Genomic DNA, 16,670 nt, shown 5'->3' on the forward strand with positions numbered 1-16,670 from the left:
GATAGGAGCTTATGGCATATAGGAATATGTTGATTGGCAGTGACCGATGGCTTTTGCTTCATATTTGTTTTTTTCTCTTCTTTTCCCATTTCTTTTCCGTATCCCCCCACCCCAGATCAAACAGGAAATTATTGTACCGCGCAAGATTGACATTCAGCTGCGTCGTCTCATTTTGGTGTGGGGGAGGAGCGGTGCACGCCTGGAAGCTGGATATCCGGGCTTTGGAATAGTTGTTGAGAAGTCTGTATATATTATCCTGCATGGACATCTTATCCTCTGTACGACGAGGATCGTAAGTAGTTTCTATCCTGTTCTGTTAGCAGGAAAGCAGAGCTCGATCGCGAAAAGATATGCAAAGAACATGCAGAGAAGCAGAGTTCAAATACCCCACTGTTCCGAGATCTTCCAGATTGGTCTGCATAGAACGTGGGAATGATGCTGGGTCTCTGACGCAGCATATACGCAAATGCTCGAGCGGAATTTGCCTCCATCCTCACCCAGAGGAGGAACAAGCCAGCACCCCCGAGATATTCAACAGCTCGTCGGCAAGTGAGAATAATCCCCGACATCGGGCAGAAGCGGATTCCAATCCTGTGTCCATCATCCCACCTCCTTGCCAGGCTGGATGGGCCGAGAGCTCGGACATGCGGGGCCCTGGCTGAAGAGTTCCTCTGACCAAGATGTCAAGGCCTCGAGGCCAAGGCCAAGCACGCCGGCGTACCTTGCACTCACTGTTGCGTGTTCCGACTCTGGAAAGCTGTGAATCGTCATTTCGTGCTCTGGTGGAACCCAGCTCCCCTCCTTGACAAGTTACAATGCCATTTGGCGGCCCGCTGTCAAAAGATGATTCCACCCTCTGTGTTTGGGTTCCCACTGTATTTTATTCTGGTACGATTCTACAGTTTTGCAATTTCCGTCGTATTACGAGAGGGGAACCTCCGCTAGCATGATGGGCCTGATTTCCCATGCTGCTCGATTTCCACTCCAGCCATATATAACAGACAATCCCCTTCCACCTCTCTGACGATCCCATCTTCTCTCTCCAAGCTCCATTTTCTATTTTTTTCTGGTAGCCCAACAAATACCCCCCCCTGCTTCTATTTTTTTTTTGTTCTCTACAGAAAGGGTGCCCTGCCATACCAATGGAGCCTGTTGAGCGGAAACCCGAGATTGACTTCCGGAGCTATCGCAAGATGCCTCTTGCGCAGCAACGTGGTGCTCAGCGACTGAGGCCAACTCCCCCGGATGAGCTGCACGACCTCCTGTGCGTGGGGTTTGGACCTGCTTCGCTATCGATTGCGATTGCTCTACATGATGCCCTCGACCCATGCTTGAACAAATGCGCGCCCACCTCCGGCTGGCAGCCCAAGGTGGCCTTCTTGGAGCGTCAGAAACAGTTTGCCTGGCACTCAGGCATGCTGGTTCCGGGCTCAAGAATGCAGATATCCTTCATCAAGGATCTCGCCACCCTCCGCGATCCCCGCAGCAGCTTCACCTTCCTCAACTACCTTCACCAGAATGATCGCTTGATTCATTTCACCAACCTGAGTACCTTTACCCCGGCCCGCATGGAGTTTGAAGACTACATGCGATGGTGTGCGCAGCAATTCTCCGATGTCGTGTCCTACGGCGAGGAGGTGATCGAGGTGGTTCCCGGAAAGTCAAGCCCGGATAGCACCGTCGTCGACTACTTCACAGTCCTATCTCGCAACGTGGAAACCGGCGAAATCTCATCGAGAAGCGCGCGCAAAGTTGTGCTTGCCCTCGGAGGAACTGCGAAGCTGCCAGAAGAGCTTCCTCAAGATGCTAGGATCATGCACTCCTCGAAGTACTGCACCACCCTGCCAACATTGCTCAAGGACAACAATGAGCCCTACAACATCGCGGTCCTAGGAAGTGGTCAAAGTGCTGCTGAGATCTTCCAAGACCTCCAGAAGCGGTATCCCAACTCCAGGACTTCGCTCATCATGAGAGACACAGCCATGAGACCGAGCGATGATTCTCCTTTGTAAGTCATTGCCATTCCGCGCGCACCGCACTCACCAAGACTAATTCAATACCAGTGTAAACGAAGTTTTCAACCCCGAAAGAACCGACAAGTTCTACAACCTCTCGCCCGGCGAGCGGCAGCGCTCCCTCAAGATCGACAAAGCCACCAACTACAGCGTTGTCAGAATCGAGCTGATTGAGGAAATCTACAACGAGATGTATCTCCAGAGAGTCAAGAATCCCGACGAGACCCAATGGCAGCATCGCATTCTTCCCGGCCGCAAGATTACACGTGTTGAGCATTATGGACCGAAGCGACGGATGCGACTGCATGTCAAGGCTGTGCAGGAGGGTAGCGATAGCCTCGTCGGCGACGGAAAGGAGGTTTTGGAGGTGGACGCGCTCATGGTCGCCACGGGCTACAACCGCAACGCCCACGAACAGCTCCTGAAAAAGGTACAACAGTTGCGACCGGCAACGCAGGATCGTTGGACCCCGAGCCGAGATTACCGCGTCGACCTAGACCAGAGCAAAGTGAGCGCAAACGCTGGAATCTGGCTCCAGGGCAGCAACGAACAGACACATGGATTGAGCGACAGTCTCCTGTCGGTTCTGGCCGCACGAGGTGGCGAGATGGTGGAATCGATTTTCGGAGAGCAACTTGAGAACGCGGCGGTGCCGGACACCAGATTCCGCGCTATGCTCTGAAAAAGAAAAATTCAAACCCAAAAAGTAATTAACGAAGAGCTGGTGGGCCCGCTTGGTCGATGCATGGAGTATATTAACGTGGGAGGGAAAAGATGGATCCCACTTGGCATTTATTGTGTAATCTTAGTTGGTTATATAGACATTTCACTATTCATTTACCTTTCTTACTTTCTTTCTAATGCATGGCAAGGGTGGCAAGGGTCGACCAAGTCCACCACTGATTCAGTTGTTGAGTCGCCAGCTCGCCATCGACAGATTCACATGGAGATTTCTGCAGCCCTTTCCCCTCTTCGTCCCAAGTCCGAGTACCCACACTAGTAGGCCAGACCAGGTTCAATCGGCCGTAACCGCACAGGAAAAAAAAAAAAAAAAAAAAGACGAGGAGACCTCGGAGAAGACCAAAAGCTCAGACATTGGTTGTTATTCGCAATGCAGATCACGGACGAAGCGAGAGGTCCATATTGGGGATACCCAATGACTGGTAAAGGTGACAAGCGAGACTGGGTCGTCTTTACACGAGGTCCAAAATAGCGTTGGCTTGCCCAGCCCAAGACCCATCCAATGCCACTGATTGGATTGTGGTTCCGATAATCTGATCATCAGATAAAATTTTCACTTGTTATCTGATGGTACCATTGAATCCTTCCATTCTCCTTCCTTCCTGCTTGGTCCCGGCGTCCCGCTGGTCTGGGAGGATGGTGATCCTGACTCCCTCACTGCAGAAATTAATAATAAGCCATTGATGCTGTTGCACATAATTTGTTTCTTGGTTTTTATGGCCCGCCACACGCAAACAGCAATTGGCTTGAAGCAGCCGCTGGGAAACGGCGGCTAAGAAACAATTATCATATTAGATTGTTCAGCTCCTACGTAACCAATTGACTGCCGGGTCACGCACACGGATTCTTATTGACTCCCGTGCGCGAGAGTATCCACTGCACCAAAGAAACATGACTCCATACTCTACGAAGCCGGAGCCGGGGGGAGCCCAAGCCCTGCTTTAAATTAACTGAAGAAACAAAGTCCAACCACCAACCTCACCGACTTGAAGAGTCCGACTCACCTCTCTTCCTGGTTGGTGGCTCGACGATCGTGCCGTGTTCCTTCTTTTCTTCTTTCTTTCCCATCCTCGGTTTACACTCGGGGATGGGCTGGGAACTTGTTGATAGTTGACTGCAACTACTCCGGACACTTGGGGTGGGATTGGTGGTCGGATTTAGGCAACCCTTGTCAAGATCTCTGGAGTTTCGACTCAATAGACTTGCTGGGACTTGACAGCTGCTAGCTCTATACATATGCTGATCGCCAGCCAGAGAAATTCCAGACCCTTACCTAAGGTAGGTACCAATCCAGGGACCTGAATCCCAGAATGGACTGCGCAGTTCGCGCAGATGCAGCGGAAAGGCCCCGACTGACCTGCATCGGACGACTCGGCGAGTCGACGATTGTTTCCTCACATGTATAAGGCCGAGGCAAAGGAGCGGGGGCGTGGATGGGATGGCCGTACTACAACGTGGTACTTTCGCATACCGCACGACTCATTGAAGGCACGATGATTCTGGATTTTGGTTCCTGGACTTCCCTTGTTCTGTGAGGATGGTATGATTGCAGGCTGTGTTCACACACAGCCCTAATCAATCAAATCAATCAAATCAATCGTCTCCACCTTTGGAAGACTTAGATGCCGTGAAGAGCTTATCCTGTGTTCCTTCGGTGTCGGAGAAAAAAAATAAATAAATAAATACAGACATATATGGATGCATAGCCGTGCGTGGGGTCTGCCTCCAACGCTTCTTTGTACGATGTAGGAAATAGACTGCGGCTTGAACGATTCTCAGATACTCCGAGAAAAATTCTTAACCTCCCACAGAAACAAACGCTTTCCCATGATTCCTCATAAAAACAAGTTCCCTCAACAGTCGTTTAGGTTTCCGCCTCCCACCGCCAAGTCCCAAAACTCACCCTGAAGAACCGGAAAGTTTGGCTATGCGGACTCGCTAACCAGACAACAAACCGTGTGGCCCCATCCGGGGTCCCAAAAACGCAACATCAAACGCCCCTTCTAGCCGAGATAAGATGCTAGTGTGGGATTTTGAGTTCCAGTTCCACTTGCGAATGGCAAATGCGATTCTCGCGGGTGCAACTGAGACAATGGAAACTTATTATTGGCTTAGTAAGTATTGAAAGTGACCGGGCAATGGAACTGAAAATTTACGGCGGATGTGCGATATCGGATCATCGGTTTCGTCTGCAAACCGTAAATCTTAGGCTCTTCCATGGAATGTTTTTTTTTTTTTTTTTTTTTTTTTTTAAACACGCCCCGAGACGTGTATTTTTCATTTACAACTGCGGATACTTCAAAACATGGGAGTGTCGGCATGTCGGCTGGTCCTCCTGGTACTTGCGAGTTAATGACTGACTCGGTGTGCAACAATCCTGGGGAAAAAAATGTACTAATACTATATATTATCATGGATGGTTGGTTAATCATGCCTCGCAGTATATACAGGCAAATAGAAAATATGGAACTGTATATGCAACATTATACAAAGAACTACCCCTCCGCATTACCCAACAGATGTAACATTATATCCCCCTTAGGGCTCGCTTTTCGTCAATTAAAACATCTAGTGCAACTCGCTTTATACGACATCGTCTTCGTATGCCACACTCCGGTAGTCGCCACTACGGTGCATTCTCGATGGAGACTCGTACATCCGGTTATAGTTGACAATTTCACCACCAAGCATTGCAGAGCCGGGTTCTCGCTTCCCGAAATAGGGTGCTGGATCACACCAGAAGTCTCGGCAGTTAGTGGCGATGCCGCGTGAGAAAGGATTCTTGGGTCTTGCAGCCCCGGGGCCATCTCGGAGGCCATCGCGGGCGGTTGCGAAGAACGTGTCAAACCCGAGTAGAGATGACCACTGTTTTAAGCAGCCGCCTCGGTGACGATGTCCCCCTTGTCCCAGCGCAGGATTTGGGCCTTGACCAGAAGCTGAAAGACCGGCGGCGTCGAGTGAGGTCGTGCCCGCTGCAACCGCCGAAGCGAAAGCCCGCGAGCTGGGATAGCTTCGGTCCATCGAATGCCCTCTCATGTTTTCGTACGTTGTCTGATTTCGAGAGACCTGAACCAGCTGAACAGCACCAAGCATAGTAATCCAGACCAGCTGGATAGCTATCCAAATATCAAGGAGAAGAGTGAAAGTATCGCGAAGTACAAAATCGCATATCTGATCATTCAGGACGTTGCACTTCGGTTCCGCAGGGGCTGGCAGCCCGTTGATATCTTACTCATGTTAGTAGTGTCTCTCGTAAGCCACGCGGGAATGATGTGTACTAACAATTGAACGTCAAATGCAGGAATAAGATAATGCCGACCTCCAAACAAAGAATGTACAAAACAAACTGTCGCAAGTTGTTGGCACCGACGCAGTTATCAATCCAGGGGCAGTGACTGCATGCATTAGCATTTAACATTTGGAGAAGGATTGGCCAAGTCTTACTGGTCATGTTTTGAAACGCAACGAGAGCAACGCTTGCAGTGTTTACTGCGAAGGGGTCTTCGGATCATGCAGTAGACGCAGAAATTCTCTTCGTCAAACTTCCACTCCTCAAACAGTTCGCTGATCACCGATTTTTGCTGGTTCCTGCTGCCAAGCTTCGGCACATGCCCTGGATCCGCAACCATTGAGTAGAAGTAGAAGTACGTCGTCAACGAGAAAAATATAGCGAAACCTATGTTCAAAAAGGGATGCGTGGAATACGTCGCTACAGTTTCATATATTAGTACAGCACACGAGACGTTAAGTTGGAGATAAGCCCTTACCTGGCAAAACATGGAGCAAATATCTGATAAATACCCAAAATAACGAGCCCGCAAAAACACCAGCCAAGAATGGCTAAAAAATAATCATCAGCACATTGCGATGGCTTCGGAAGACATACTCGCTCTTACCGTTTTTTGAATGAACCGATATTCAGGAGGACCCTGGCTGGCAGCCTTCTTGGCAACCCATTGTAGCCCAAATACTGCCACAATCGCAATGGGAATGGCGAAATAGATGACCATGTGGCTCAGGATCCATACAACCACAAAAATCAGAACGAATGGCCAAAGAAAGAAGAATTTAGACATGATGCTCTTGTCTCTCACGTAAGGGGCTAAACCCATGGGAAGAACCTTCCGATTTCCTTCCGCATCATAGCCACACTCGTTCAGGGCACGGAACCAGACATGCCTTGTGTTCATTTCTTGTGCTACTAGGGCCGGCGTTTTGCCATCCGTTGTCGTTGCAAATCGATCGGCACCATATTCGAGGATTTTCAGAACACACGGCAAAGACCCCTTGACAAGAGCCCAGTGGAGAGGTGCCAGTCCACCGTCATCAACAGTGTTCGGATTGGCACCCCAACGCAAGAACAGATCCACACATGCCGGATATCCTTTATAAGCCGCCCACATCAACCCCGTATGTCCCTGCTGGTCGACAACGTCAACCGGTATTTCCTGGTGGAGGAGCAGTACGAGTAAGAACGCGTTCCCATCGATCGTTGCGAGATGAAGGATATTATAGCCTTGGACGTCGGTAAGAAGCGGATCAGCTCCGCTCTGGAGCAACAAATGCACAATATAATAGTGGCACCGCTGAGCTGCCCACATCGCTGGTGTGGCAACTGAATCTCCTCCTTTCGCATTTACATCCGCTCCAGACTCAAGTAGGAACTTGCACATCGCATATTGGTTGTTGATCGCGGCCCACTAATCGCCAAGTTCATGGTTAGCATGGTGTTCCTCATACATATCGCGACCCCCTGAAGATTCAAACGCACATGTAATGGGGTAATTCCCTCTTCATCCGCGTGGTTTGCGGTGAACTTTTTCTCCTCAAACAGTTTTTGCATAACCGAAACCTCACCGATTCGAGCAATCTGCATAATATCTTCACCCAGCGGGATTGACCGCGCGGGGCTCCGTTCCGGATTCATATTTTTAAGCTCAACGGACACATCATCGGTAGCGACTTTCGGGGGAGTCGCGGCACTTTTGCCAGAGGGCGCGGACGGTGAACTTGAGCCTAAGGCAGCAGAGCTGTTGCTGCTGCTGCTGGCTTGAGGCGCGGACGAGGAACCCCCAGACGACATAATCCGCCTATTCTTCTCCGGGTAGGCAGCTCGACTCGAACCGGGACCACGGGATTAAATAGAAAATTGGGCGAAGAAACTCGGGAACAGCGTGGCGGAGACGTGACACGAGATGAGTTCGGGGATGCGCTATGCAGGCTCAACGAAGCAATCCGGAAGTCATAAACAAGCAAACAGACAATAGCTGCCGATATTCAATGACGTCGTCAAATTAAAGAGGATGAAAGAAGGCTGAGAAGAAAATGAGGCCGTATCGTAAAGGGGGCTCGGGGCTGAACAAATCATTTGGTTGTCAACGAGGGAGACGAGAGGCTGCGGACACTAAAACTGTCCAGCCAGAGGACGATCACTTTTTTGCGCCTCAGGGACTTTTAACAACAACGCTGACGAAGGGACGAATGGCACCTCTACCACAACTGTTTATCATTTGCCAGTGACAAATATCTTCTTCTTGGTTTTGGTCTAATTGTGATTTTCCAATTGAACGGCCATGGCCAAACGCATGGAAGTCACCTATTACTCAGCTGTTTATATGCTCTATCTCAATTCATTCGCCATGCTAGGCAACCGCGTTGATTTTCGTATTCAAACCCTCGCTTATTGTGAAAAAGTTTTAGTGCTATTAAAAGTACACAAGAGGTATCGACGAGAATAAAAGATAATCAAAACAAAAGATTAAAGGATACGAGCACAACACCACATCCATGTATCGCGACACTGGTTCTGCCTTTTTAGTGAGATTCGGTCCCATCTTCCAGGTGTCATAAAAACTGTTCAAGGCTAAGTGACGAGATTGGGTGAGGATGAGTGTGTCATGTGCCATTGTAAAACTCTTGCCTGCTCAGCTAGCATTTGTTTGTCCACACGTAGTTCGAAATCTGCGAGAAAACAGAAACTGAGTTCCAGGCGAGTGAGTTCCCACTCTGACACTCCTCCAACTTTAGCAACCCGGCCATGGGAATAGCTGATGTCCTCAAGCGTCTTCATCGCCACGCGCAGACCAGCAAGTACCAGGCGATGAATATTCTTCCGGTTCACCGCTAAGGCTCGGTCGACATTTGCTATTCTAGTGATGAATAGGCTTGCGGCAAGATACACCCCAGTGGACAGTGGACAGTAGCGATGAAGCCGCGAGAGATATCCCCTTAATGTTATCGGTGGTTCTCGCTTCGACATGAAACGCCTGGACAGAAGGGATTGTTGCATGCGATCGCGACCGTCGCCATAGACATGCAATTCGGGCGCCTGTGCTGGCGTATCCTCAGGACCCGGATAAGAATCGCCATCCTGAGCGCCTAGCATGTTAATTGTTTGCATTGCCTCGAGTTTGTCCATGCAGACGCACAAGAGTTCCAAAGCCTGCTCTGGTTTGATATCGAACACGTCCGGGCTGTTGAAGTTTGTGTCATTTTCCGCTTCTTTGGGCAGCGATAAGAACCCGAGCGTCTGCTTTATGTTTATTTTATCGACCAGGGATTCACCCTCAGCGGTACAAACGTTCATCACGACGGGTCGCAATCGATTGACAGAGTAAATATAACGCCGCGAACCGTACCCCTATACTGATAGATGTACCGCGGTATCGTCGATGATAAGCGCATGGTCGGACTTCGTCCAGATTGTGATTTTGCCAACTTAATCGTATATCAATCCAGAACGATAACAAGTGAGGGTTGATTCCCGTAAATGGTTTAAGGAAGAGGGTCGGGGCGAGGCGAAGGATAGGGGACGAGAATGTTTACTATGGAAAGAATCGATCCACCGGCTTCGGATGTTCGTAAAAGTTGATTGTATTCTGCTTGAGAGCTTTGAACTGTTAGTTCCAGGCCAATCGTAGTATTGCATTTCGGTAAAGCACCTCATTCACAATGAGGCTGCCCAGCACATGGGCACCTACCTGCTTTAAAGCAATGACTCGGAAGCACGCGAATGGCGTGAACGCTCGATGCGAGTCGGTATACTGCAGAAAGTTGCCGCCTCGCTCATAGGGTTCATTATGAATCCTCAACGGGTATTATTTGGTAGTATCATCATGGAAACCTTGACCCTTCCGAAGGTCCAGGCGAAGCCTGGTGGAGTGGTGGGCATGAGCTGATCGGGCACTAACTACGAACTTCAGCCGGCGGTTTAGCCAATTTTGACGTTGATGACGGCGGTCCACTCCATCTTTTGTAGTTTGCACCAATTGCTTCGCGGGCTTCCTGTGTCGGGGAATATGAACAAAATGCCACTGAGATAACGGCTTTATCACGAATAAATGTTTTACTTCCTGAAATTGAGCTCAGCTATAGACTCCGAAACGGAAACGCTATGATGAAACTCCATTCCTTTCGAACGCCGCTCTAGGTGTATATTCTCCGCCAAAACAAAAGAAATTCGTTAAATTTTATGTTACACAAGTCCTAACATCTGAAGTGAAAGATGCTAATGTATTTGGAAATAATACTTGGACTCCTTCATCGCCAGCGCCAGCCATATCGTCGAGATAGAAGATAGCTATCGTCGTCCGAGCTGAAGTCTATGTCGTCAAATCGATTCCTCCATCGTGAGCTTGAATGTGGTACAAAGTCGTACATATGCCTTGCTTGATCTCTTCTTCGCCGAGCTGCGGCGTAGATGCGATCACTTGCTTGGGAGAGTTCGCAGTCCCCATCTTGGATAATCCGAGGCCGAAGACGAGATCTTTCTGACGGTCTTGGTCTGAGTGTTTCTGTATCGATTCTCCGATATGTCGTCGTTCTCTCTGGGAACAAGCGCCTGACATTAGGTCTGCCATCAATTTCGATGGGGATTCTTCGCTCGTGGATGCGGCGGCGTATATTTTTACTTTCCTCGCTATCGCTTTCTGGCTGGCGATGCTCATTGCGCTCTGGGGATCGGCTTCCATACTCTTCATACTGAATATCTTCCGCAAACCGGACTTGCCGTCTTCCTGAACTTCGTTCTCGCCCTTTTCTTCGCTCTGGAGACTGATGGATCTCTACAGGATTTTGTTTCCGTTTGACTGGCTCACGCTCAACTACCGGCGTCCTCTCGCGTGGTGGCCTGACGCTGTTATGTCGTTCCAGTGTCCTGGGCCTCCTTGGGATATCATCAACGATTACAGTTGTCTCTGTTTCTCTTTTCAAAGGTCGAGGAGATGGCCTTCTTGGAGAGGACCTCCGCGGTGAAACACAACGGATCTCAGGTGATGGGGACCTTAGCCTCTCACTTTTTGGCCATGCGTATCGTATCTCCGGAGCGGGATCGACGACAAAGGGGCGCGCAGATCTAGAACGGCCTCTTGATGGTTCAGGTTCGAGATTATCTCTCACCGGTGCCACCCGCCTCATATATGGCAAGCGCATTTTGAAGGGCTGGCTCCTGACAGGCGATAAATCTCGCCTCCACAGTGTGTTGAGGCTTGTTCTGGGTCGCAGTGGCTCCCGTGGCTCGATTATGCGATAAGCTGGTGAGTATCGCTCGTCGCACCGGTTCCGCTGAGCATGGCGCCTGTAATAGTATTCCTCTCGGTCGAAGGTCTTTGGACGCTTTAGTGTGCACCCGCCGTCCTTGGACACGTATCTGCGAATAACCTTTCTTGTTCGAATCTCCATTGGGGGGTACATATTAGCAAAGATATCTCAATGAGGCACATCCCGCTTTTCTAGCAACTTTTTGATGCAATGCGAACCACGGTGCAGCCCCGGCAGCAGACGGGTATATATTTGACAGGTGGGCACGGAGATTCTCTGGGTATGTGTGATGATTTCGAGTACAAATTTAGGTGAATGGATGTTTGATACTGTTGGAGTATACTCGTTCTGAAACGAGATCGGGCTCCAGACAAAGGGCTAACAACAAGAACAAAACACAAAGGCACCACATAATAGCAGCTAACAAAGAAGAGTAATACCTTGGGATGTTTCACCTGCAACGATAGTAAGTCTTCTTCAAGGCGTTGTCATGAACGAAGAACATGTGGTCGACGTCATGGGTCCAAAGACGAGCGCCTGATTCGGTATCAGAATTCGAGACTCACGAGTGCCCCGGCCAGAGGTTTCTTTCTATACTATATATAAAATATTCAAATAGAGTGAACAAAGTTGCTTTTGTATCTCACTGAGGAGACAGTTTCAAAATGCCTGGGGGAAGCAAAAAAGCCTTACGACAAGGAAAACCGGGATAGATGGGATGGTTTGGATGGACTACCGTAGGAGCGAGACCTGTCCCGAAGCAGCAAATAATAACACTCAGGGACCGTATCGAAGCCGGGTACCTGCCTAACCTCATATACCACTGCAGCCTAGATAACCATGCATTAAATCACTTACACTAGATCTAACGAGGCTGAAGAGAAGAGGGGAAAGCTCAGCACATACTCCTAGTAAACGTTGGAAAACAGCCCTAGATCGCACAGCCCACCGTCTCAGCACAATGTCCAGTTACCTAGCTGAGGTGCCCTACCGGTTTTCCATGAGATTCCCCGACCACAGCTGCTTCTACGGTCACTAGACTTGATCCCATCATGGCTCTTCAAGTCAGCCGAGCGGGTTTCACAAACACCAGGTGGGACAAAGAGCAGGTGACTTGACAATGAAGACTCAACCACGCGGTTCTAAATGCGGATAGCAGGTATTGATTCCTGAAAGCTCCAACAGTGTGCTATTATTATGTTTGCTATTTTATTGTACATTTATTTTAAGGTGAAAAGGGGGGTTCAGCTTAATACGAGGTGATCAGAGGAATCAAGTGGCTGGGATGGAGGGTGGCGACAGGAGATACCAAGACCTAACGGGACAAGCCGACATTCTGGGGAGCTTTTTGGACGCACGTCATCCCTCTGGGCGCATTCGCAAACCGTCGTATTTTGGTGTCTGCTTCGACCAGGTGCCTGAAGAATTGCGCATGGGGTTGCTAGATGATTGGATCGTGTGGTCCTTCACAGGATGTGGCGGTGACATTGGTGGCTGTGCTGTCAACTAGGTAGGATCTAGAGAAATTTCTAGTCACGAGACTAACCATATTGCATTGTCCTAGGCCGCGAACAAATGCCCTCGCACAAGATTTGTCCATATGAGCCAAAATATATACCACACTTTGTACATTGTCTCTCAGCGGCACACGCTGTTTGCATATTCTCTTACTTCCAACTCCCGGACGTTGGGAGACAGAGCCGCAGGCTAAAGGTTCCACCTCACCCCACAATTTCTTTGATCGGTGTTGGTAGTGTATTGGGTCGTCAAGTGGTTATTCGTATTTGCTGCCCATCTGGCACGGCACCAGCCGCAGCCAAATCAGCGAATCGCATATGTGGCGTATTGTTGGCCTTCCAAGGATCGTAAGCATGGCAGATACACAAAGGCACTGATTTGGTAAATACCAGTCTAAATTTGCATTGGAGGCTACTTGTCCGTGCTGTAAAAGGCTGCTATGAGTACCATGCTAGGCTTGGGTGCGAATCGCAGAACCTCAGCTGGGAGGAATGAAATGAGGCACCCGATATCTTGACAGCGCCGCTACCCCCACTTCTCAAGGAACTTTTCCTGGTTCTTGTCCCGCTGATAAACAACATCCTGGTTGAGATTCTGAATGCCTTTCTGAATACGGCTTAGCTTTGACTCGAGCACCGAGAGGCTCCTCTCATGTTCCACACTTGATAGAGAGGCAGTGCATAAAGAGTCAGCCTCCAACGAAGAGGAAAGCAGCCTAATTGCCCGGTCTGTTGGAAGAAGCTCGGCCGCCAGGGGTGAATCACTGGCCATCGCATAACTTTGCAAACCATCAAGCATGTGCTGCCTCTGTTGGAATAGAGATTGGGCCGCTCCGTCAACTTCCTCAGCCCGGAAGACAGCCTCAGCCGTTAGGCCGAGGCGACGCAAGAGCCCACCTAATGCCTCAGATTCTGGGAAAGGACCACACTGTTTCCCAGGTTGGGATGGCACATGTGTAGGTTGGGTAGAGAACCTTCTCATTGTTTCCCGCCTTGAACAGGTTGAGTCTAAGATCTGGTCACCGACCTCGGATCGATATTTCGAGGCAAAGGCCTCAACCGTCGCACAAAATGACTCCCAATCTTGCAGAGTTGCAATAAGGCTTTCTATATGTGCCGTCATATCTGTCACGGTTTCCAGAATCTGGGAAATGTTAGGTTAACGGCCAGGCAGACAAGGCGTAAGGGTCTCACCAGATCGAGGTTCTGATGGGATTTAATTCGCAGCCGACCATGGTGATTCTGGAGTTGTCGGAGTATAGGCTCCACAAACTGTTGCTTAGTCGATATTTCGGACAAGATATCGATTTCTGGATAGAGAGATTCCATTTCTTGCTCTAAGCCAACTAAAGCCTCAAGCTCTTTGTTCGTTGAGCCATCTGCGGCAGAGGTCCTGTCGTCAAGTATTCTCTCTAAATACAAGCGGTCAAGCCGGCAGTATATCTCTTCGGCGACATATTGAGCGAGGGCTGTGCTTAATGCTGACGTTCGCTTCATGATAGAGGCATCGCCATCAGAAGACTGTACCCCAGCTGCAAGTGTCTCAAGGTCGGACAGTAGCTTGTCGTTCTTTTTCAACTGCGTCGTCAAGGCGGAGAGTATCTTTTTCCCATCCATTGTCGACTTCTCCGCCTCATTCTTCAGGGTTGCGTCGAATTCATGCGCCAACTCACTCAACTGGAAAGGTTTCTTAGCTTGGCGATGGCTCATGATGTCAATTATAAGGACAAACAATTACCGCTACAACTGTATTTTGTCTTTCTGCGTCATGTTTCCGTCGCAACCTTTCCACCTCCCTAGTTTGTCTGGATTCCTGATCGTCGTCTCGCTTATGCTGTCGACTCAGGACATCGTACTGAGACGTGAGGATCTCAGTCTGCTTCTGTATTCCTGCCGTGGATGTGCTCAGCGCTTCGATTGCCCTTTGAAAGTCTCCATCGAGGACAGGTCGCGTGGAATCGAAGTTCGCGTCCGCGAGAAGCGTGCGTAGAGTTCCCGAATCTTCGAGCTTCGAATATCTATAAGAAGTCATAATTATTAGCTATTTGAATATCATTAGGTATGGCGTAAGTGTGCCAGGTAAAGACAACATACAGCTTCAATTCCTCCTGCGATAGGAGCGCGTCCGGAGTTAGATGTTCTTGGACCCATTCGGTATTTTCGACATTGCTGGCGGTATCATGAAAAGCTGCTGCAATCTCCTCACGTTTGGGGTATATATTCCTGTCCTTTAGTGCGGATATGACCTTTTCTGAAGGGTCCATATTGTTGTTGTTATGGTCTTGGGGATCGAGCAACGGGGAGATCTCCATAGACTCGGTCCATCATTGAATGTTTTTTCTTCGAAAGTATCGGAGATGCTTGGCAGACTCGCTACCTTGCTCTATTTCACATACAAAATGGTTCTGTGCAAGACAAAGACCACTCCGTATATCATTGTCGAAGCAGTGAGAGTGCCTGGCCCTTGGCAGAGGTTCTCCCACCACTCCCAAGGTAGGTAACAGAGCTTTTCTTGGCATCGGCTTCGAAGGCGGCGAGTTGTTTTCCGACTGGGTTTCAACTTCTTATTATCAGAGCGACGATCAGTTCTTCTTTCCGCTCGGATTGAATGGTCATTTTCTATTCAAAGCCTGTTTACTGCATGACAGGCCATCCAAAAGCATTATCTGATCCTGGGCAACGATGCCTGGTCACCACTGAAAGTCATCACGAAGTCCGCAAAGAATCACCGCTGCCTGAAGACTTCTTCTACCTCAAACCTTGTCTGCATAATCACCGTATTCGTTAAAAATACCACAATATGGACAACCGAACCTTTGTTTCGGACTCGTTGCTCCGCCTAACGAACGCGTCGGACCCTACCGTCGTCGACTTCTTTCTCGCCACCGCGACATCCGCGAAATCATCCTCCTCGCTCCAGGATAAGATTGCGCCATTCTTAGATAGTGATGCGGGCGAGGTCAGCGCATTTTGCTCCGAACTTTACAAGCGGGTTGGGAAGTCTACAGCTAGCACAACTACCAGCGCTGGGACCAGCGGCGGGGGTCGGGATGCGAAAGCTAGCGCGGCGGGAAAAGAAAAGAAGAAATATCGCCTTTTGGATATGGATGAGATTGATGATGAGGGTGCAAGCGGGAGTGGGAGTTCTTTGGGGCCAAGGAATGTTGAAGCTGAGAGGAAAGACAGGGAGAGGAAGAAGCGCGACAAATATCAAGATGAGGATAGGGACAATAAGAGCCGGAGCGGTCGCTTGGGGAAGGATGAAAGCCGGAAGAGAGAGCGCGAACATAGTCGGGATCGGCATCGGTCGAAGAAGTTGAGGCGGCGTGATGTTGATGATTTCGAAGACCGATGGGGAGATGAGGAAGTTTTCGAGGAGGATGAAATACAAGATGCCGGCGAGGAGTTTGAGGAATCACCAACCAAGAGGACGAAGTTAGACGATGAGCCTGCGTCACCACGGTCGAGGGAGGATTCGGCTGATTTGGACCCGGATGAGCGCGCAGAGCGGGACCGGAAACGAGATCTTGAAGAGCGTGATGCCCTCGCGACACGGCTGGCGAGCAAAGATGATAAGCGATCGAAGAAAATCGTTGAGGATCGGACAAAGGATAGTGAGGCTGCAAAACGACGGGCGTTGGCAGATGATTCTAAAGCTAGGGCGGCTGCTATGCCAGACCTGAGGCTGCGGTCGCGACAGGAGTATCTCAAAAAGCGAGAAACGGAACGCCTCGCTCTGCTGAGGAGACAAGTTGCGGAAGAGGCGCAGGAATTGCGTGAAAACCCGGATCTGACGCGGAGAGAGAAGGAGGAGTTTGCGCGCAATCGCGAGGTGTTGCGAATCGCAGAGGAGCGGCTA

At 49.7% G+C, this 16,670-nt stretch overlaps 5 protein-coding genes across 5 annotated transcripts; 1 reads left to right on the plus strand and 4 right to left on the minus strand.

Moving 5' to 3' along the window:
• Positions 1 to 1,142: 1,142 nt before the first annotated feature.
• On the plus strand, positions 1,143 to 3,701 carry ASPVEDRAFT_82572 (uncharacterized protein; the record flags this gene model as incomplete). The annotated part of the gene is made up of 3 exons (XM_040817216.1): positions 1,143 to 2,008; positions 2,064 to 2,664; positions 3,552 to 3,701. 3 exons carry the CDS (start codon positions 1,143 to 1,145, stop codon positions 3,699 to 3,701), a joined length of 1,617 nt encoding a protein of 538 aa, XP_040666788.1.
• Positions 3,702 to 5,339: 1,638 nt separating this feature from the next.
• Positions 5,340 to 7,839, minus strand: ASPVEDRAFT_27724 (ankyrin repeat domain-containing DHHC palmitoyltransferase family protein; the record flags this gene model as incomplete). The annotated part of the gene is made up of 6 exons (XM_040810038.1): positions 5,340 to 5,983; positions 6,039 to 6,151; positions 6,201 to 6,465; positions 6,524 to 6,596; positions 6,653 to 7,456; positions 7,528 to 7,839. The coding sequence occupies 6 exons, from the start codon at positions 7,837 to 7,839 to the stop codon at positions 5,340 to 5,342; spliced, it is 2,211 nt and encodes a 736-aa protein (XP_040666789.1).
• A 780-nt stretch (positions 7,840 to 8,619) lies between these two features.
• Positions 8,620 to 9,342, minus strand: ASPVEDRAFT_82574 (putative cyclin-dependent protein kinase complex component; the record flags this gene model as incomplete). Its single annotated transcript, XM_040817217.1, has 1 exon — positions 8,620 to 9,342. The coding sequence occupies one exon, from the start codon at positions 9,340 to 9,342 to the stop codon at positions 8,620 to 8,622; it is 723 nt and encodes a 240-aa protein (XP_040666790.1).
• Positions 9,343 to 9,880: 538 nt separating this feature from the next.
• Positions 9,881 to 11,749, minus strand: ASPVEDRAFT_40554 (putative RNA binding protein). The gene is made up of 2 exons (XM_040812178.1): positions 11,698 to 11,749; positions 9,881 to 11,574 (listed from the first exon to the last, which is right to left on the minus strand). Exon 2 carries the CDS (start codon positions 11,433 to 11,435, stop codon positions 10,296 to 10,298), a length of 1,140 nt encoding a protein of 379 aa, XP_040666791.1. The 5' UTR covers positions 11,436 to 11,574; positions 11,698 to 11,749; the 3' UTR covers positions 9,881 to 10,295.
• Positions 11,750 to 13,337: 1,588 nt separating this feature from the next.
• On the minus strand, positions 13,338 to 15,075 carry ASPVEDRAFT_82576 (uncharacterized protein; the record flags this gene model as incomplete). The annotated part of the gene is made up of 4 exons (XM_040817218.1): positions 13,338 to 13,955; positions 14,006 to 14,488; positions 14,544 to 14,829; positions 14,906 to 15,075. 4 exons carry the CDS (start codon positions 15,073 to 15,075, stop codon positions 13,338 to 13,340), a joined length of 1,557 nt encoding a protein of 518 aa, XP_040666792.1.
• Between the last annotated feature and the right edge of the window lie 1,595 nt (positions 15,076 to 16,670).

The sequence above is a fragment of the Aspergillus versicolor genome, assembly GCF_001890125.1.
Source record: "Aspergillus versicolor CBS 583.65 unplaced genomic scaffold ASPVEscaffold_4, whole genome shotgun sequence".
In the NCBI taxonomy this organism is placed as follows: Eukaryota; Fungi; Ascomycota; class Eurotiomycetes; order Eurotiales; family Aspergillaceae; genus Aspergillus; species Aspergillus versicolor.